Source organism: Phyllostomus discolor, chromosome 9 (assembly GCF_004126475.2).
Source record: "Phyllostomus discolor isolate MPI-MPIP mPhyDis1 chromosome 9, mPhyDis1.pri.v3, whole genome shotgun sequence".
NCBI lineage: Eukaryota > Metazoa > Chordata > Mammalia > Chiroptera > Phyllostomidae > Phyllostomus > Phyllostomus discolor.
In genome coordinates this window covers 64,717,886-64,740,931 of record NC_040911.2, presented here as the reverse complement: position 1 = coordinate 64,740,931, position 23,046 = coordinate 64,717,886, and the positions used below count along the sequence as shown (strand labels likewise).

Sequence of the window (23,046 nt, the reverse complement as noted above, 5' to 3'; positions counted from 1 at the left end):
GCACCAATTCAGGCATCGCTTTTACACAACATATTCCCAGCTCAGCAAGAAACCCACACCACTGAATGAACCAGAGCACATTACTGAGAAAAAGTTCATTAACCTTGCTAGATTTGGAGGTTAACAGGATAGCTGAAGAAAAGAACTGAGTGAACAGCTTGGATACAAAACAAATTAAAATGAATGTCATCATTCCTTTTGATATTCATTAGTTGATTCAGAGGGAGAATGCTCTCCTTAAATTTGCAAGCATTTATCTGTGAAAAACAGGTGTACATCTGCTGCTTGAGTGCGTCTTAAGCGTGTGAGGGAAGAATAATATAGACACTCACCCATTCCACTGAGGGAGTAGCTTGGAGATGGAGAAAAGACTTGGGCTGCAAAATCCTCAAATGTCATTACTTCACGGTGGTTCTGAATTATTGCTTCAAGATACAGAGCTCGCTCTTCATAGCTGCAGTAATCAGTTAAGGAAACAAGTGCATGTGCAGAATGACACACATAACAACAATGTAGTTTACTTCATTTTACATATAGCTATGCAACTTTTACATTGTGTGGGGGAAGTTACCTTGCAAGTTTGTTAACATCTGTCTAAAAATTAAATATTAGTCATAATTAATGACAACATTCTAATTTTGAGACCTAAGTTTTTCTTAGATTTTAACTGCATCCAACACTAGTATCAACAAAAAATATGTACACACGGTTACAAAATCACATCAAAATATCATTAAGATGGAGTAAAAAACGGAGGCATTGATTATGAGAGCATCTCTCTTTTTTTCCTTTTTATTAAACTTATTGGGGAACACTAGTTAACAAAATTATACAAGCTTCATGTGCACAATTCTATAACACATCATCTATACACTGTATTGTGTGTTCACTACCCCAAGTCTGTGTCCATCTTCATTTATTCCTCCCATACTCTCCTCCACCTCCATTCCCCCAGCAATCACCACACTGTGTCTGTGAGTTTTATTTTGTCACCCTTTTTTTTTACTCAGTTTCTCCACCCCTTCCAACAGCTGTCAGCCTGCTCTCTATCCATGAGTCTGTAATTATTTTGCTTTTTACTTCATCTTGTTCATTAGATTCAATGTATAAGTGAAATCACATGGTACTTGACTTTCTCTGACTGGCTTATTTCATTTAGCATAATGCTCTCTAGGTCCATCCATGCTGTCACAAAAGGTAAGATTTCCTTCTTTTTTTATGGCCAAGTGGTATTCCATGATGTAAATGTACGACAGCCTTTTAATTTATTTATCTACTGGTGGACACTTGGGCTGCTTCCAAATGTTGGCTATTATAAATAACTATGACAGCATTTTTTTCCATTGAGAACTGTGGGACAACAGTGGATCTTCCTTTCCTAGTTCATTGATAAAATGTTATTTTTAGCCTACTGACAAAATGATTTGATACTTTAAGCAAGAATCAGTGATAAGATGGTGGCATACACTTTTAAAAATAAGCAAATTCGTGTTACTGGGAAGAGGAAAGGACAGGAGCTATGCTCTGAAGGGGCACCTGGGCCAAAAGCCAAGATAGGCTATGAACATGAACATTAGAACACAGGAACTAATAAGTCGGAGAACCTAACAGAGAATGTACAAGGCAATAATTAAAAAAAAAAGAGAGTGCTACCTTTTAATTAAAACTGTAGTCTGGAACACACACATTCAAATGTGCAATGAAAAACCAGTCACCAATAAAACTTACAAGCGTAACACGCTGAAGCAACTTTCCAGCTGTCTTAATAGGACCCCTGTGTGTGGCCATCTTTCACAGGGCAGAAAGCAAATCTTCCCCTTTTGTGTGTGGCTTCTGTTTCCTTAGAAGGTGAATCATTCACTTTCAGTAACAGGAAAGCGTCAGAACAATTCAACAGCGATGGGGCCACCACATGTATGACTTTATGAATTAACACTTGGGGAAGTTGGCATGATGTCTCATTTTCCCCTTCTGCATCATCAATACCAAGTTAAAAGATGTGTTTTAGTTATTTCAAAAATCATGCTAATTTTCCAGAAACATAAAGAATGTGGATCATCAGTTTATTACCTATAGCACCAGAAGAACAAAAGTAATTCTAGCATTTCTCACTATATTTTCAAAATGGCCTCTTTAAAAATATATAAGTTGTAACAATTATGCCCTTCTATTTAGCTTTTGATAGAGCACGTGTTTTAAAATAGGAAAATATTTTTCTGTTTTCTTTTGGCAAAGTATGCACACCGATTCATCAGTGCAGGTTATTCTTCTTTCTTCTCCTTCAATTATATTCAGAGGAAGATTTTTCACACTATGAGGAGACCAGAAGCATTCTAGGGCTGTGCAGCTACAAGTCATACATGGCTGTCTGAATTTAAATTTAAATTAACTAAAATAAAAGAAATAGAAATTCAGTTCCTCTATCCCACAAGCTGTATTTCAAGCACCCAGCAACCAGATGTAGCTAGGGGTTATCATACTGTATTGCAGACAGAACATGCCCATGATCATAGAAAGAGCTGCTGGACAGCACTGTTCCAGAATTTCTCCTTAGGTTTATTCTATGCAACTTTAAAAAAGGAAAATGAATTTCAAGATTTCAAAAGTGGCCCCTTGATGATTTATGATCTTTTTATATAGATGGTCATAAGAGTCCAAGGCCTGGGCAGCATGAGCCTGAACTGGTTTCTCAACTGCAGGCTGAGCTCCTGGTGACTTGTCTTAACTAATGAACAGGCTGCCAAACTTCCTTAGCAAGAGGCACTCATTCAGGCCCAATTCTAGAGGGACCCACTGATGTCATTCATGTTTCATTATGAACATGCTTATTCTGCACAATACTTGGCTGTTGCCACGACTTGGCCCTCCATACATGGCCCCAGCAAGCCGCTGGTCTGCAAGAACAGCAGGATGTTAGGCCTGAGTGGCCGTCTGGTGAACAGGCACTCTGACACTAAGCTGGCACGTGCTGGCCCAGCAGGAGCTGAGTGAGGCGTGACAAATTACTCAAAGAGCTAAGCTAAACTTATGGCTGACAACCACCTGAGCCTTCGGACAGCCATGGCTCAGTGTCAACGCTCAGTTCATGGAGCCTCTTTTCAGTCCACAGTTTGCTTGTGGGCTTGGGTTAGAGCAGGTGCGTCCCTCTAAAGATCTGTCATGCTCTGCCTAGAATCATCCTGCTGTTTCCTGAAAGGCCCCACTGCGTCCAACACATCCACATACACTGCTCAGGACAATGGTGAACAAAATAGAAAAGCAAATGTATTTTGTTAAATATGCTATCTGGAAGAGTGTCTGCCATGTTAATCAAGCTCACAGTCAAACCTACAAAGGGATGCTGTGTATGATACCATAAACTGGCCCCAAACAGCAGCCTGACAACCTCATTCTGCATGACGCTGTCCTATTTTCATAAGTGTGTCCTCGTCAATGCTGAGAGATCTGGGCTCCTAAGAGCAAGTCCAGCATTAGAGTCCCAGAAGGTAATGATCAAGTTGTGAGATTATTTGATTCAATGAATATTTATGGTCTGTTTCCTATAGGAAGGCACTATGGGAGACAGGACAAAAAGATGCTTCTAGAACTGGATAACTAGAGAATGTTTACTTCATAGAAGATTCCTGACCTCATCATTTATGCCCCCAACTGTCACATGTAGCACATACTCCCTTACCCCCAGGCTAGTCCCATGCTGCTGCAGGAGCGTTAACAGCACTAAACTGGGTGTTGTCATCTATGTAAACATTCACTAGGGACTGGGGTTAGACCAGGAGATCATCAAATGCATTTTCACTCATGGCCCACGCCAGGGCATTTAAACACCATGACAAAGAGAAAACAAACATCAACCCAAATCTGACAGCCATGAGAGCTTGTGGGTGCCAAAAATCATTTTTTAGCTTTAAAAAACGTAGCTCTGGGATCTTAACTGAATTTATTAAACTACTAGCAAGGGAAATTAGGAGCAGTATCACCTGACATTTTCTTATGTAAAACCCTTAGGGCTTCCAAGCTGGTTGTTTTCAATTTTAAAAAAACAATAACAATATTTTTTAACTCAAGATATCAAAAAGCTTATAAGGATCTTCTCACATGTAGAGGTAGACTGGATGCTGGAATAATGCTGGGCAGTGGGTGGTCAGTGACCTTTGACTGAAAGCAGGTAGCTAAAGAGGCATTTGGTCACAAATCCAATTCCTGTTTCAATACTAACTATTGTCCTTTGTTCTCTTAAAAAGTCCACTAACATGTGTAACTTCAATTCTGTCCTGAATTACTATCACATTAAAAACCATAGTAAAGTACTTTCTTAAAGAGCAATCCACCCCTTGACTATTCAATTCAAAGAACATTTAACTTACTAACTAGAAACCTATCTTGATTTCTGGTTATTATTGAGTCTCTTTAGTGACCCATTCTGTCTACATATCACATAAGAATTTTTATCAATTATCAACATTCCTCTACTTGAATAAAGAGGCCATCTGTATTTACTGGTTACATTTCATCAAAACTCCCAAGAGAACTTTCTGAGACCCTCAAGACACACACTCTGCTGGGTTACAAGAGTCTGAGAATCCAAATTACAAGCCCCCATCTTTATTCTGATTATAATTTGTTTTAAATTTTAGAAATGGCAGCAGCAGCATGACATGAAGGAGCTTACTTTTTGGAGGAAGACAGGTGTAGGTCTGAATTCCAGGCCTTTCCCTCACCAGCTGGGGGACCGGGGGCCAACCCCCCCAGTATCGGTTTTCTTGAAGCAGGGACAGTGACATCTGCTCTTGGGGCTGCTAGGAAGGTCAAAGGAATCATATGAAGCATTGACCCTGGTTCTAGCACACAAGAGAAGCACGAGGGGTTGCCTACTCCTCCCAACCCCTATCATGTGGGCTTATGGGTCAGCTTCCAGAAAGAATGTAAGAATAAGCTAAAGGGAATGTCTGTGTCAGGCTCTACCATAAGCAAGCCTCCTTCATACACTGGAGCCTCATGACCTGGAGTGAGTCCTGTGATCTCCATATTACCAATCAGGAAATAGAAGCTCAAACAGTCCAAGTGACTTGCTAGTGTAACAGTTATTCAGTGGTGCCGTTGGGACTGGAACTCAGGTCTCCTTACTTTTACTGCCTTCACCTCAAATCTAGAATTCCAGAATACATGAAATTAATTTCAAGATTTCATGCAAGGTTGGGAGCTAAACTCAAATTGAGGGTAAATCAATTGACTTAAATATACATACGTATAAAAAGTCAATCTGCAACATAAACTTGAGTACATAACTTTAAGCTGCATCTACAATCATAGACCATGCTGACTTTAAAAATTCATGAAAATTACAATTATTTCATTTTAATTTCTTTTTCCTCATTCAGGCTATGTGTTTAATGACTGCCCACTTAGCATTTTTAAACTTTTATCTTAGAATAATTCCATTTTTTTATCAAGGAAAAAAGAGAACTGCTTGAAAGAGTCTATATTGCAAATTGTACAGACACATACATTTTTTACTCTTGAGGCTTTCTTGCCTGGACCTTCTCTAAATTTCCTGAGAATGGACACCATACTCAGATAGACAAAGTCACTATGGAGGAGGCTGCCTCCTAATGTCACCATGTGAGGATTCTGTAGCAGTTTCTATACACATCCTGGTTTTCCTTTTTAACTCATGTATCCCCTTATTGCTTGACACAAGCCTGCCAAGGGCTAGCATTCTTGTGACTCTCTAGACTCTGTTTCTTGCATCAGTGATCTACAAGTAGAGAGAGCCACATTCCTGCACTCTTTTGGAGGCTTTAGCCAACTCTGTGCCCCTCTGGTAAGTTGTGGCCTTCCCAGGTTTTGGTACCGTGTTTGTTCCATCCATTGAGGATGGAGAAAGGGTGTATTAGGGTGGAGAAAACAGAACCTCTGCCTGTAGTTCCCACACACAGACATCTCATCTTAAGCACACTTGTATCAGTTTCTTGGCTATTGTATCCTAACCAAGGATGTATTAGGGTGGAGAAAACAGAACCTCTGCCTGTAGTTTCCACACACAGACATCTCATCTTAAGCACACTTATATCAGTTTCTTGGCTATTGTAGATGACCACAAACGGTATCTTTACACAACAGAAGTCTACTCTCTCACAGTTCTGTGAGCCCAGAAGTCTAAAATCAAGGTATTAGCATGGCCTTACTCCCTCCAGAGGCTCTAGGGGAGAGTCTGTTCTTGGTTCTTCCCATTCTAGTTGGCTGTTTGCATTCTTGGGCTGTGGGTGCTTCCCTTCTATTCCTTCCTCTGAGGTTTACTGCCTCCTCCTTTTCTCTGTGTGTCTCTTACAAGGACACATCATTGGACTTAAGGCTTACCTTGACAATCCAGGATGCTCTTGTCATCTCAAAATCCTTAATTTATATTTGCAAAAAACATTATTCAACACACTAACATCCACAGATTCTGAGAATAGAATGTGGACATATCTTTTTGGGGGCTACCATTTAGCCCACTATACTCCTTGAGAACACTGAATGAGTCAGGTTCATCCTTATGCCACCATGCTCCATAACTTATGAACACCCAGAATTTGTGCCCATGGCTTTGGACTATCATACTGCTAGATATATTCTAGGCAAAGGCAAGTTGTAAGGAGACATTAGAGAGTTTTCAATTTGAAGTAAAATTCTGCAGAGATAAAAATGAATTGACACAAAACTTCTAGTAATATGAAGCACACTCTTTATGACACTGGGATATGGGATAATTGATTAAACAAGAAACAAAAAACACTGAACCATAAAGGAGAAGACTTGTACATCTGGACACATTGAAACTGAGAACTACTGTTCACCAAAATATCATAAAGGGGGTAAAGCTACAAGGCACAAAGTGAGAGAAGGCATCTATAACACATGACTGACAAAAAGTAGTTTGAAGAATATATAAAGAATCCCTATAAATCAATAAAAACCCAAATAATCTACTAGAAAAATGGGAAAAAGATATAAGCATTTCCAGAAGATAAAATATGAATGGACATTAAGATACTCAACATAATGAATAATCAGGGATTATCAGAGCCACAGTGAAATACCATTTTGTATATACTAGACCAGCAGAACAAAAAAATCTAATAATGTCAAATGTTAGAGATGACATGGGACATAGTAACTCTCAATGCCTGATGGTAGGAGGTAATTGGCCCAATTTCTCCAGAAGGCAATTTGACATTATTCAGGAAAGGGCAGATGTGCATATTCCATGAGTCAGAAATTCTGCATGTAAGAATATTATAATATGCCTGGCTGGTGTAGCTCAGTGGATTGAGCGTGGGCTATGAACCAAAGCATTGCAGGTTCAATTCCCAGTAAGGGCACATGCCAGGGTTGCAGGCCATGGCCCCCAGCAACCGCACATTGATGTTTCTCTCTCTCTCTTTCTCCCTCCCTTCCCTCTCTAAAAATAAATAAATAAAATCTTAAAAAATTTAGATAAAATATTAAAAAATATTATAATGTTCTTTAGACAATATCAAAATGAAAAAATCATTTAAAAAATTAAAAAATATTTTTTATTGATTAGCTATTAGTTCTCCCAATTTCCCCCCTTTTCCCCCCTCCCCCCCAATCCTCCATCATTTCCCCCCACCTTAGTTCACATCCATGGGTTGTACATATAAATTCTCTGAGTCCTCTGTTTCCCCTACCATTTTTTATCTTTCCCTGTCTACCTTATGCCTATTAACCATGCTTCTTCTTCCCTGTGCCTTTCCCCCACTATTCTTCCCACCCCTTCCCCACTGAACTCCCTCTGTGTGATGTCCATTTCTCTGATTCTGTTCCTGTTCTGGCTGTTTGCTTAGTTTTTTGTTTCCATTGTTTTTCTTTTCTTTTATGTTCATTTGTTGATAGTTGTGAATTTGTCATCATTTTATTGTTCATAGTCTTGATCTTCTTTTTCTTACATAAGTCCCTTTAACATTTCATATAATAATGGTTTGATGATGATGAACTCCTTTAACTTGCCCTTATCTGGGAAGCACTTTATTTGCCCTTCCATTCTAAATGATAGCTTTGCTGGAAAGAGTAATAATCTTGGATGTAGGTCCTTGTCTTTCATGACTTCAAATACTTCTTTCCAGCCCCATCTTGCCCGCAAAGTTTCTTTTGAGAAATCAGCTGGTAGTCTAATGGGAATGCCTCTGTAGGTACCATATTTTTTGGACCATAAGACACACCTAGGTTTTAGAGGAGAAAAATAGGAGAAAAAGTTTTGAAGCAAAAGATGTTGTAAAATATTTAATAGCATAAATAACATATTTCACCAATGTAAACAGAACTCAACAGCAGCATTAACAACCATTAATCCTCTCTAATTTAGTAGGGTGGGGGGAAGTACATCTTACAGTCTGAAAATTATGGTAACTCTTTCCTTTTCTCTTGCAGTTTTTAAGACTCCCTCCTTGCTTCAACCTGGGTAACTTAATGATGATGTGCCTTGGTGTGTTTCTCTTTGGGTCCAGCTTCCTTGGGACCCTCTGGGCTTTCTGGACTTCCTGGAAGTCTGTTTCCTTCACCAGACTGGGGAAGTTTTCCTTCATTATTTGTTCAAATAAGTTTTCAATTTCTTGCTGTTGTTCTTCTTTTTCTGGCACCCCTATAATTCAGACATTGGAACAGTTCAGGTTGTCTCAGAGGTTTTTAGGAGTCTCTTCACTTTTTCAAATTCTTGTTTCTTCGTTTTGATCTGGATAGATGTTTATTTCCTCCTTTTGTTCCAAATCGTTGCTTTGAGTCCTGGTTTCTTTCCTGTCACTGTTGGTTTCCTGGATATTTTGCTTTATTTCATTTTGGGCATCCTTCATTTGTTTTTTCATTTTTTGACCAAGCTCAATCAGTTCTGTGAGCATTTTGATTACCAGGGTTTTAAATTCTCCATCAGATAGGTTGGCAATCTCCTCCTCGCTTAGCTGTCTTTCTGAGGCTCTACTCTATTCTTTCATTTGGGCCATATTTCTTTGTCTTGGCACAGCTGATATGTTGTAAGAGGGCAGGGCATTAGGTATTCACCTGGGCAGGGCAACACCCTCTGCTGCGCAGCAGTGCTGCCAGTGGGGGAGGGGCCAGACAGGGAACAGTGTGGCTTACCTGCTTGTCTCTAGCCCACTTTTCAACAGACTCTAGGACTCTCCTATGATACTGGGAGCTTCTCTGTGGCAACCCCAGCGATAGTCCACAGCCACCTTTGAGTTCCCTTAAGTCAGCCCCTCCCTCACAGCCCACCCAACTCAGCAGCCGGCCCCGCCCCCAATGTCCTCAAGAGGTGATGCGAATTTTCCTGAGTCAGCTGGCCAGGTCCGCTGCCTTACTACTCTGGTTGTTCTGGTTGATTTTTTCTTTAATTCCTTGGTTGCTGGAGTTCTACACAGTTTGATTTTTTGGCACTTTTGGTTCTTTATTGATTTCAGATTGGTTGTTTTCCTCCTTTTGGTTGTGTGAGGAAACAAAGGGTTTCTACCTATGTCTCCATCTTGGCTGGAACTTGAAAAAATCATTTTTAACTTCTATTGACAAATGTAGCCACAAAATAGAATACTATATAGCAGTGAAAAATAAACCATAGGTATATGTATTTGTATGGATGAAACTTAAAACAACATTCAACAAAAAAATTAGGTCACTGAAAAACATGTACAGTGAAATTCTACTTACATGAATTTTAAAAACAGACACACTGAAACACATTGCCTAGGGATATACACATATGCAGTGAAACTATAACTAGGATTATCTCTGGGATAAGGAGGAGGGGGTACAAGGGAGGGTCTCAAATATATTGGTGGGTACAGATGGGGTCAGTACAGGGAAATGTTGCACTATTCTTTAGAACTTATATAAATGCTGTATGTTTTCTAGTATATATAAAATATTTTGTAATAAAAAAAGCAATCTGGTGAGAATGGAAAATAACACCAACCAAATGGATCTTTTCTCATGCATTGGCAGATCAGAATAAGCTTCTTCAAGCCCAAGGTGGATATAAAAAGTATAAGTTTGCTTATTAGAGATAACAACAATAAAAAAGTCCATTTGGTTCAGACATTGAGAAAGCAGAAAACAGGCAGTGCTATTTTAAAGGTCTTAGTTCCAGAAACAGACTAAAATATTGGAGCTCCAATTTTCACATAATCTCGAAAACTTTGACAGATGGGTTTTAAAGAGCTCAAGTCAAACATGGACACACATGCTATTCATGGGGGTGAGGGTACTGCTTCAGCCAAAATAAGCTTTTCTACAAAAATACTTCTGTTGGAATTACCATGCACTGTGAATGACAAAATGGGCTGAACTAGACTCAAAATAGTACCTGGGCCTATGTGTATGATTGCTATACATTATCCTACTCTGCTCATAAAACTTGATTTCAAGTGACTTTGCCATTATTAAAAAGCAGGTCCACCTTCACTCAAGTGTGCATCCATTCAATAAATATGTACTGTGTGCCCATCTGTACTTGGTGATGGGCATGCAACTGGGAAATAGACAGATGCTGTCCCTGTCCTTGTCAAGCCTGAATTCTAGCAGGCACAAGTTCAAAGAATAAGGCAGACTATCCTTACATTAGTGCCAGGTAGGAAAGAGGGGCCAAGAAAGGTAGGGAAGTCTCTGAGGAAGTGGCAGGAAAGGGGTTAATCAAGGGGGATGTGGGTAGGTGGTGGTAAGAACACTTCAGGCACAGAGAGGAATGAACTGGAAGGAGCTTAGGGTGTTTTAGCACGTGAAAGATGACTGGAGCCAAAGGGTGGCAAGACAGAGCAGGAGATGCACTTGAAACACTGGCTGTGGCTGGGTCACCAGAGGCCTGAATGGTTTGAGGCAAGGGAGCATATGATCTTAAGTTTTTAGATCTCTCTTAGAACATCTTGCAACACTAGGAAGAGTGTGGGGTACCCTTGAGTTTTGAAGAGGAAATGCTGAATTGTATCTATAAATTCAATCAATGGGTTTATACAATGTCTTAATATTTTATCCTTATTCTTTGCCTGTTTCCAGAAATGAATGACATATATTTTGGGCAAGTGGAAAAGGTAACAAAGTTACCTGAAGATCTGAAATAATCAGAACTTCTGAAAATAGTCTTGACAGAGAAAGGGTCATGTTGGGTGGTGTGCCTGACTTGAAAAGAAGATGAAATGGATCAGAGGCAGGGGAGAAGCGGCTATCCTTTAGTGAAGCAGACAACAAAGCACTACAGACAAGGGAATGGGCACATTCTTCACACAAGGATAGTACTGGGCTCAAAGAAACCTGGTGGAAATGAGACTGCTTAAGACAGCTATGGATCAAGGAATGCATAAAATATATCCATAGATACATTTATTTATTTTGATTTAACCTTTATTGTATTTTTTTACCATTACCATTTAGTTACTTTATAGCACCCCCCTCATCAATCACCACACTGTGGTCCATGTCCATGAGTCCTTTTTCCTTTCTGCTCAATCCTTCCACCCTCTAATCTCTCCCCACCCAGCTTAGGTCAGAAAAGAAATGGCTAAGAGTAATTTACAAAACTAGGAAATTAGTGAGTTGATTATCTTCTGTTGGTCCCACTACCAGTAGCTTTTGGATTAAAGGACGCAGCAGATGATAACACATTTTCATTTGGGGGGGGGGCGGGATTTTTTGAACAGTGATCAAAGAAAAAGTTTTTAAATGCTTACTGGTCTTAGATATGACACCAAAAGCACAAGCAACTGAAGGAAAAAAATAGGAAAATTAGAGTTCATCAAAAATAAAATACTTTTATACTTCAAAGGGCTTATCAACAAAGGAAGATACAACTCACAGAATGAGGGAAAATATATATTTGCAAACAATATGAGACCCCTAATAAGGGTCTCATATACAAAATATATAAAAAACTCATAACTCCACAATAAAAGGACAACCCAATTAAAAAATAGGCAAATGATTTGATTAAACATTTCTCCAAAGAAGATATACATATGACCAACATATGACAAGATGCACAATGTTATTAGTCAACAGAGAAATGGAAAGCAAAACCACAATGAGACTACTATACACTCACTAGGATGGTTATAATCAAAGAATAAAGATGAACAACAACATTTTTTTTTAAAAAGAGTGAACAATAAGTATCGGTGAAGATGTGGAGAAACTGAAATTCTCATACCTTGCTGGTAGAAAGTTAAAAGGGTGTAGCCAATAAGGAAAATAGCATGGCAGTTCCTCAAAAAAGCTAAACACAATCCAACAAACCTGCTCCTAAAGAACTGAAAATATATGTTCACACAAAAACTTGTATGCACATATCATAGCAGCATCATTCATGATAGCCAAAAAGTGTAAACCAAAATGTCCATAAACTGATGAATAGGTAGATAAAATGTGGTATATGCATAAGATGAAATATAATTCAGCCATAAAAAGGAATGAAATACTGAACATGCCAAAACATGAACCTTAAAAACATGTTCATGTTTTGTTAACATGAAACATGGCCACATTATGTTAAATGAAAGAAGCCAATCACAAAAGGCCACATATTGTGTTTCTCCATTGATATAAATGTCCGGAATAAAAACACCTCTCTGGGTTTATTTTATTTCATTTATTCTGACAGAAAAGAAATGAGTGATTGCTGTGGTCGGAGTGGAATAAGGACTGATTAATAATGGGTAAGGGAGTTTCTTTTTGGAGTGATACAAATGATCTGGAATTGGATGATGGTGATGGTTGCACAATCTGGTGAGCATACTAAAAACCATTGTATATTATACAAGTGAAAGGGTGAATTTTATGGCATGTAAATTATACCTGAATGAAGAACTATCCCCGCCTTCCCCCTGTTCACCCCACCCTGGCCAAATGCCCACTGGTATACAGTACACACTATGAATTCTGAGTCCTGGGGAAAGTCTTCTACTGAAAAGGTCCTCACTGACCACACTACTGACCAAATGGAAAGGTGGCCTGGCAAAGTGTAAAACCCTCCAGGAACTGTTGCTAGATCATTTATTCTTGGAAGACACCTGAAGAGGAGCAGACCACATGCCAGGCACTGTTCTAAAAGCAGGAAGGAACAAGATGAAAAAGAGTGAGTGTTGTTTCTCACAGCATCTGCAGATTAATCTGGAAAAACAGACACAAACCCATCACATGCAAGATGGTAACCTCATGAGTGGAACAAATCCAGAGGGTGGTGTAATTCCCTATGTATGGAGATTGGTGTAAGCCAGACAGCAAAGGGCCTGTCACGATAGGAGACGCAACTTAGGTCTATAGCACCTGGAAATCACTGCAGGTTTTACAACAAAAAACAGCAAGACCTAATCTGTACTTGAGAGATAATGAGGGGGTGAGGTGAAGGACATGTGTGAAAGGACCTAGAAGGGAGAGAGATTAGAGGAAGAGAAACTAGAGGAAGAAAAAAGAAGAGAGAGGAAAGGGAGGTGACATGGGCCTCAAGAAAGCAATGGTGGAGGGAATGAAGACTAGACGTCAGATTGCAGGGCTGCTCTTGCAGGGCAGACCCAGAGGGGATAAGGGTGCTCACTCTTGGTGAGAAAGAGGGAGAAGGTAGGACAAAACTCTAGGGATTAGGATGTAGGTGACAAGATGAAGTGTGCAGATGCTAACATAGAGGGATTTGAGGAGAAGGCATGGTTGAGTTTGATGGACTTAATAGGAATGTCAGTGGAGAAATACTGGGGAGGTTATGATGGTGCCCCAGCAGAGGCATGGGCTTGAGATAAAGAGCTACAAATCACAGGTTTGAAGATTATCCTGGAGGAGGGAGAGAACACAATGTTGGGAACTCTCTTCTGTCTACTCCAGAAGGGGGCAGAAGTCAAAGAGCAGGAAAGGGAGATGGAGAAGGGATCCAGAGTGAAAGCCACATCACAGATCCTGTATCCTTAACCTCTCCCCTGGTGTCTTCTACCCAGTGGGATACTCCATAGGTGGGATAGGTCGGCATCTAATAATCCTAACTAAATGGATGAAATTCCACAATAATCAAGAGAGGGACAGATGCCAGTCACAGCCTAAAGCCATACACCATTTCTACAAACATTTGGTTTGTGTTTCAATATCACGTAAATTTAAATTCTAGGATTGCTTAAGATCCCAAATAAATGAATCATTCAAAGTAAATGTCACATTCTGGTAGTGGATAAAGAGGATGATTCTAAACAATATAACCAAATAAAATGGATGTTTGGGAAAAGGAAATTAAACACATGGGGGTATAAGATATTAGATTAGGTTTCAAACCCTAATGATATACTCCTGGAGAGGAAAACAGACCACTACTGCTAAGAGAAAAGAAAATACCCCTATAACCAAGTTTAAGAATAATTATGAGAAAATAAGAGTAAATAAAAATGGGGAAAACACCCAGATTTTCATCAGGTTATTAAATTATAGACTTTTGGAGAAGTTCTGCTCTCATATCCCCATGTCCTTCTGGCACAGGGAATGGAAGGAAGGTCCCTCTCAGAATCTGATGCTCCAAGGGTACAATGGATTAGATCTATATTTCACTAGAAATGTTCCAATCAGTTCTTCCCAGGGGATTGATTTGTGAAGGGGCACATTCTTAATTATGGCATTTTCCATTTCTATCTTCTCCAGTTTTCCTAGCGCATCTCACTTTCTGTAAATCACCAAGTGAGAAGGGGCCCTGTGACACTGTCACTCCATGTCTCACATCAGTAAAAACACAAGTGTCAAGAAAATCAGGCATTCAGCCTATTTCATGTCTAGAAAACACAAAGCCAAATGAGTAAGCAAAGATTTCACAGGTTAGTTTGCTGATGAAAATGACCCAAAAAGTGATGAATCAGTAACAACAGAAAGCCTAGGAATTCTGCCATGCTTATGCCAACACCTTGATTTCTGGGAGGAAGGGAGTCAATGTCACTTGAACTGTTTCTTTCACAGGTTTTCATCTATCATAAAGATATGGTATGTTAGAAGTTAAAAAATGTACTCTCAACTTTAGGTATAGAAATGAATATTGCTGACATTTTGTTGAAATTTAATATCCATGCAGTTACAACCAAATGGGCAACAACTAGAAATACAAACTATTGCCAAATGTCTTGAATCCTCTTTGTGACAAGGTACAAAAAGGGTAGACCACACATGGATTTTAAACTCTAACTTTATCATCACTGACTGAAGGAGGAAGGTTATTAAATAACATACATTATAGGTATTACTTAGTGCAATGTCATTAGAACCAAGTCATCCAGTATTTACTCTTCAACCATTCTCACTCTGGAGGCAAAAGCCAATTCCAAATAGCCTATGGATTACTTTATATCTAGACTGAATCTAAAAATAAAATATATTCATGATGATATATGATAGATTATAAGAGAACAAAATTATCGAGAACAAAAACAATCTTCTGTGGCAGATATTCTGGTTATCACTTTCTTGAAATATTCTAAACTATTGCCCATCAACAACCCAGTGGGCTCAGTTGAAGTCAGACTGGGCTCAGGAGTGGCAGAATTAAATTTTGTGGTCCAAAGTTTTGTACCAAGCTCTGTATAGGTTTTCCTGATTTTTCATTTCTGAAAATTATTTTGGGAAAATATTCCTTTTTATGATGTTTATAAAGTTGGAGCTATAATAAGTTTTTATGTACATTTAAAAATAATAAATATGAATATCGAACCTGCGATGCTTTGGTTCGCAGCCCGCGCTCAACCCAATGAGCTATGCCAGCCAGGGCAGATGCTCATCTTAATACCAAATTATCAAGTGACAAAAAACTGCAAGAAAAGTTAGGGGTTTACCAAATGCAAGCAACCTAAAAACTGAGGAAAGCAGCTCATGTGAAGGGTGCCAAGTGGCCTCCTCTAGCCTGTTCTGACTCTGGTCAAGAGGGTAAAATAGTGTCATAGCACACCTGAGTGAAAGATATTGCTGCTGACCCACACTTGAAACTCAATATACCCATAGACTTACCAGTTAGAGCTGAAAAAAAAAAATACTGTGCAATTATTTAAACCTAACTGGAAATTTGGGGGAATTCTAATAATACAAAGCTTGTCCATGATCAGAAGCAGAAAAACTATGTTTGCCATTTAATATTAAAGCAACTGATTTCTGGCAAGAAGAAAGTAGGTGATGCAAATAGATCACTTAAGGCAGAAGCTACAGTAAGTGGACACAAGGGTTGAGCTGTCACACTGAGTAGCACAGGGCAGGGACAGCATGGATACAGCACTCTGAAGAGCTGCTCAGTCTGTAGGCATGGCCAGGCCTCTCAATAGACATGGGCCCTGTATAAACCAAAATGGCCAGAGGAGCACAGAGAACTCTAGTTTCTTTAGTGCTGTGACTGGGAAAGTGGTTTTGAGCAGCTGAAGGGCAAATGCACCCCTTTTACTCCTTTTACATCTGTCCCAGCATTGGGTCAGTGTTAGCTTAAAAAAAAAGTGATGATTATGAAGCATAAAAAAAGTAACTTAAATAACGTAGTAGAAAGTTTTTAAGGTTTGCTTTCATGCTTGGTCACAAAAATTCTTCAGGAGCTGCTGGAATGACTGATTTCATAAAGGACTGAACTGTGGGGTTATACGACCTCTGCCAATCTTAGTTCTAGGCTGTACAAAGAAAAAAATATATATATGTAGTTCTGTTATAAACAATTTGATCTAGCTGCTTGAGTGGACCAGAAGATGTCCTTACAATTCCCTCCAACAAAAGGGGCAGAAAAACAACTTGTTTCCCAATGAGTCTGCAGCTAAAGTACCCTGGGCCAAGGACCCCACAAACTGGCCATGGGTCCCTGGGCTACTCCAGCTTCCAATGAGGAAGGGAAACTCCTTATAATGAAACCAGAGGTCTTAGGGAGCAGTTCAGTGTGAGGAAAACTGCATATTCACAGAGACAACTGATAACACATGGTGTAAAGTGCTGTATGGGGTGCCCTTTTCCAAAAGCACCCCAGCGAAAAGTCCTTATTCTGACAGCCTTCAGGTGAGTTGTCTGTTTGTGGCAAAACAAATCAAACCACATCCTAAGTGTTGCTAGCCCTGGGAAGGGGGCACCTCTACTAATGTGGTGATGATCACAGGTTACTGTATTTTTTGGGCTATAAAATGCATCCCCCAAATTTGGGAGGAAAATGGGGTGCATCTTACAGTCCAAATGTAGCTTACCTGGCTCACTGTGGGGGTGGTGGTGGTGGCGGCGGCAGCCTATGTTATTTATGTTATTAAATATTTTACTATGTTTTTGCTTCAAAAATTTTTTTTCCTGTTTTCCTCCTCTAAAACCTAGGTGCGTCTTATGGTCCAGTGTCTTACAGTGTGAAAAATTTGGTATATTTAGACAGTGATCCAACTAAAATAATCAAATGTTTTCTGTGGACCAAGCACTGTGCTAGACATTTTACAGGTCATATCTTGGATCTCCAAAACTACCTTATATGCTTTGTACTATTATTATTTTTTTTTCTGGGGGAGGAAACTGAAGAGCAGAGAATAGAGGTGTTTTGCTTCAGGTCTCTGATATAGTAAATGCCAGGGCCTGGACTCAAGCCCCAGTAGCCTGACTTCTGGATCCTCCTTTCAGCCATGGCACTGTCATTCAACATCAGAATTCTCCCCAGAAGAGAAGAGACACAGGAGAAAAACAACCCTGTGTTTTGAAAGATCTCTCCTCCTACCAATTAAATAAATCTCAATGCTTGTATCTCAAGTAGGTACTGCTTGCTATAATATGTCGGTGGGAGAAATTCCTGTGGGCTAGAGCAGGGATGAACATGATTATTTCACTAAATCCCACTGGAGGGTAATTCTTGTGTTTCAGGGTGGACTTCTGCAGCACAGACACATCTAGTCCTTTTATCCTGCTCTAACCAATGCAGAGGTCTCTTTCCCTCTGTACTTCAGTCCTTAATTAAACTCCCCCAGGCAGACTCATCCATGTGCTGGTGTCCAAACTCCTCAGAGCCTGGAGCCCTGGCACAGTAGTGCAGGGTGGCCATGTGCATCCTTCACGTCCTGGTGCTCCTGGTGTTAACATTTACCTGCTGTGGTGTCCACCATGGTTTTCAACCTGATACCAGACGATGTCATGCCAATGACCTCACAGGTTGTTAAGTTACGGAAAAGCAATTTTCTCCATTTATCTATGGCTAAATCTGGGTCAGGGTGGACTGTGGGAGGGAAGATGGGGAATTTGGGCAAGGGTGTCTTCTTTTATATTTGAAGAGTATTTGTCATCAGGTGCAGAGCAGATATTCAGTCCCATGTGATTCTGACATTTGGACAACAAATTCAACATCTACACTAAATTTCAGTAGGTACCTTTGAGTACATGGAAATTTTCCATTTTTGAGAGTAATGCAAAAGGAAATAAAGAAACAAGGCTGTTCCAGTGAGAACAAAGATCAGAATTAGAAATTCTCTCATGACAACACCACACACACTTTAAAAACAAAATGTATAAATAAAAATGATGGGTATTTACCTCTTGATTTCATATCTTTATTTTCTGGGATTATTCCACTTTATACTCCAAATGAAAATTACCTGCTTTTATATTTTACATGCAAAATTCCCTGTAAGAGATCCCATTCATTCTGATTAAATATTTGTCACATTACAACAGAAATGCTGTTAAAGATAAAATTCCCAACTCACACAATTCTCTGGGACTTTCCACATTTAGGCCTCAAAGAGTCACTCGATATCATCTTTAGGACTAAAAATATAACTGCAGTATTACTTAAAATTATAATCAAATCATTCTCTTGCAAATGAAGACACTTACTCTTGGAAAAACAGCAAAATTGAATTAGGTGTGCCTTTCCTTGATAGATCTAAAAGCAGCTCTATTAAATCAGCAGTTTTATATTAATGGCATGAGATATGGCTCAGATGAGGAAAATGTCCTTTGGAGACATTTTGTATTTTACTTAAAGAGAGGTGGAGATGTCCCTCACAATTCAAATATGAAGCACAATTGTATCACAGGTCCCCAGAACAGGTGGCCAGATATGATCTTCATGAGGTTGTCCCAACCACACCAGAAAGCCTAGGTTCTTTCCCCTCAGTTCCTTATTTCTTCCAATTATTGTGCCTGCCCACATCCATACAGCTATTTACTGAATGCCTTCTATGTATCATTATTCTTCCTGTAGGTGTAAGAAAAGTACTTTTGCTCTTCGACTCTCAAACTAAGTCTTGGCTTCTACAGTACTCCAACATCACAGAGTGTTGCAGTATTTGGGGAGGATTCGAAAACACATCATGGAGAGGTTACATTGTAATTAGCCTGAGTTCTGTTGGAACAATGTTACTTAGAATAAAAAATACAGTATTTATGAAATAAATAAGAACCACCAACCCAGTGCTGACACAATGCTCTGTCTTTTCATAGCCAGGAATCTACTGGATTCTCCTGGAAACCTCAAACAACAGACGATAAAGCAGAGAAAGAGAGCAGAGATGATCCTTCTGATACCACCCAGCTAGTAATCATTGGGGCTCAAACTCAAGCCCAGGCCAATTTGTTCCAAATGCTGGCGTCTTCCACTCTTATGCGGTATCAATTTAATTTCAATATTATTTTAGTTAAGAGCTTGCATTGTTCATGCTAAGTTAATTTACAAATATTGTTGTTTGGCGCTGACAAGAGGGATGAAGATAGACAAATTAGATCCTTCTCTCTCCCAAGAATAGCACAAAATAAAGTGGTAGTTGTTACAACTAATCTGGCATAAATGATGACTTTCTAGATGAATTATCTGGTTCACATAAGAGGCCAGAATTTAGGGTAATAAATTATATTAATTCAATCCTTACAATTATGCATCAGGGATTGGGAAATTTAAATGAGACCATTTCAGCAAACTTGATCTTATGTGCTTATTTCTAGTCACATTCTGAAGATAATGAGCACAAAATTCTAAAATTTTATTAATTAATTATTTTGAATGGACATTTTTGATGAGAAAATGATTCAGCACCACTGGATAGTGATTTTGAAGTCAGTGACATGCTTCAACACTGGAGAACAACTGAGCTTTCATTGTAAGACCCATTTGACTTTTGTTTCACAATCAAAACACTGAGAGGCAGTAAAGATTGTTATTCTTCAACTACTATCTTCCAAGAGCAATAAAGCTTCTAGAAAATTTTTGTTCACAAAAATTATGCGCCACTTGGTGTTATTAAAAACATGGAAGTGAGTAAAACCACCTGTGCAATGACTGAGTAAGAGGGACTAGAAACCGAGGCCAGATATTCCAGGTGTCATTGCTATTGTATGGTTAAGGCAACCCTGAGTTCAGATGCTGACTCTAATGAGTCTGTACCATGTGACCCCAGGCAAACAGCTTGCCTCAAAGAAGCTCACCTGTCATCTAGGAAAGAGATTTCAGGGCTGACTCGAACATCCACATTGCAGTGAGGGGGAATGGTACTATATGTGTACTGAACCCAGGGTCTGTGGAAATGCCTGTCTGTGACCACAGCAGCAGTTGTTGGAGTTGCAGCACCCCATTGGTGGACCCTGCCAAAGAGTAGCTGGCAAAGGAAACTGTGGTGTGAAGAGTCCTGGCATCACAGGATGGAAGGACTGATAGGCTTCGATCAATACTCTCTTACACATTCAGTGTCCAGGTCATGGTCCCTGAGGAAGCTGAAACATTGAGGTCTTCCCTTCATGGGAAAGTGCCACATTATTTCCTTGTTCCATGGCCTGAAATTATGTCCTTCAACAGGTGGGGAAATATTTCAGGGAATACGTTTTTCTCAATTCAAATCTAAGACAGGAAGACCAGGGACTAGGATAGCAGTCATTTTAAACTGTGAAAACCTGAGTCCCATCTACAGTAGATTCTGAACCTGATCAAGAATAATGGTGATACACTTTGTAAACTGTTGTTTCCTGCTATTCTCACCCACTTTCAATGCCTACTTAGAAATATCACTTTAGAAATTCCCTTTATACTTTTTTTTTTTTGCTGCAAAAAAGATTACTGTTTCCATTTGATCTTATTTGTGGTATGGGAGAGGGCATCAGAGTGGTTAAAAGGCTGCCTAGTGGTTGCAGGAAGAGGCTTAGGCAGAAGCCTGACACCAGGGGACTACACAGGGTCCCCTCAAAGGACTCTGGGCTCCAAAGGCTCCTACTCATGCTTGAGTGTGAGCCTTTTAAAGAGATACTTGCCCAGCCCAGGCTGGGGGCTGGCCATCTGATGGATTCAGGTGGTTGTCCATCTTATTGGTGAGTTTTACCTCCTCATCTAGGAAGTGGCTCTCTAGGAAGTCACAGAGATGAGGGTCTGTGTGGGCAGAACCCAGGGCAGCCAGATCCAAGCCATGGCAGCTTTCATGGCGTCCTGAGTTTCACCCCACTCATCTTAGCAGGGCTTCTGCAAGTCCTGGATGATAGTGCAGCCACCATGTTGAGTTTGCATCTTCAAGGGATGCTCAGTGCCCTCATGCTTCTCCTGGCCCTTTGTACTCATTTACTGCTCTCACCTTTAGACTTCCTCTCAATTATATGCAGAGAGGGAGCCTCACTGCTTTCATGGAATGTCCCATACTCATGTCACTGGGAACACCTGGTCCCAGTATATATTCTACTTGGACCCCAAGGATCAATGGGAGTGTGTAAATGAGAGGATCTTTAAAAAACACCCACATATCCTTAATCAGGGGTAATATTTTTTTGAGTTCATGAAAACTATAAAAGGAACATAACTCATGGTCCCTATCCTCTCCTAGCTTACAACTGCCGTGACATGACTGACAGGATACTCTTCTCAGAGTTTCTAGATTGTGCAGATAAATGCACTACTATTTTGAGAAAGGAGCCAGTTATAGCTTTTGGTGTGGCTGCGGGGCTTTGTGGAGAGGGTCCTCCCTGACCCATGGCTCTGAGGCTGGGTGGAATCTACATGTGGAGGGTAAAGAACGATGAAGGAGGCAGGAGGGCAGCATCACGGGGCATTTCCCAAGAAGACATGCCTTAAAAAGTAGGAAAAACAAGGCTCCTAGGGAATAGGAGTGGGAGGTGTAGATGTCTATGCCTGACATATTGGCATTAGGGAGGCATGAAGGCTCCAGAGGAAGAAAACTAGACTGATGAGGTAGGGAGGCAGGTATGACAGCCAGGCACACAGGCTGGAGGGCAAAGAGAGACCACATAGCCCAGGGGTCTGTATAGAAAGCCCTTGATGTCTGTGGGTGAGAAAAATAGTAGGGTAAGAGAGGATCCCAGATAGGCAGAAGACATTTCAAAGAGCAACCAGGTCTACTGGGCGTTGTGGAGAAAACTGAAACTTAATTATGCACGAAATTTTACAGTTTTTAAGTTTTTGATTGAATTTGTAGGAATATTTGCAAACTGGTAATAGACTATGCTAAAATTATTCTTGAAATGGGAGATTGGAAACATGCAAAACTATTTTAAACATCGTTATTTTTCTGAGATTCTCAAAGTGAGTAGGTGTCACAATGTCATAAATGTCACAGAGAGAACATGTGCACCTCTGGATGCAGCAGTAGTTTCTGGAACAAGCCTGTGCCCTGGGATCTCCCTCTGCATGCAGTTCAAGTATGGACTATCTTTAATGAGAAGTATCTACTAATGTTACTTGCATATAGTTAGCAGTAACTCATAACAAATACTTAGGCCACTGAAATCGTATATCTTTTTTTTAAAAAATATAATTTATTGATTATGCTATTATAATTGTCCCATTCTCCCCCTTTGCTCCCTTCTACCCTGCACACCCTTTCCCACCCACATTCCCCCCTTTAGTTCATGTCCATGTGTCATACTTACAAGTTCTTTAGCTTCTACATTTCCCATACTGTTCTTACCCTTCCACTGTCTACTTTCTACCTACCATCAGTGCTACTTATTCTCTGTACCTTTTTCCCCCTCTCTCCTCCTCCCACTCCCCTGTTGCTAACCCTCCATGTGATCTCCATTTCTGTGGTTCTGTTCCTATTCTAATTGTTTACTTAGTTTGTTTTTGTTTTAGGTGTGGTT

At 39.9% G+C, this 23,046-nt stretch overlaps 1 protein-coding gene across 3 annotated transcripts in view; it reads right to left on the bottom strand.

Annotated features, from left to right (window-relative positions):
• The window catches only part of RALGAPA2 (Ral GTPase activating protein catalytic subunit alpha 2), a 369,400-nt gene that overhangs the window by 17,853 nt on the left and 328,501 nt on the right, over nucleotides 1–23,046 (bottom strand). For all 3 annotated transcript variants that reach the window (XM_036009474.1, XM_036009475.1, XM_028523690.2), the window contains one exon: nucleotides 333–454. In XM_036009474.1, the coding sequence (XP_035865367.1) occupies nucleotides 333–454 (122 nt within the window). The remainder of the gene's footprint in view (nucleotides 1–332; nucleotides 455–23,046) is intronic.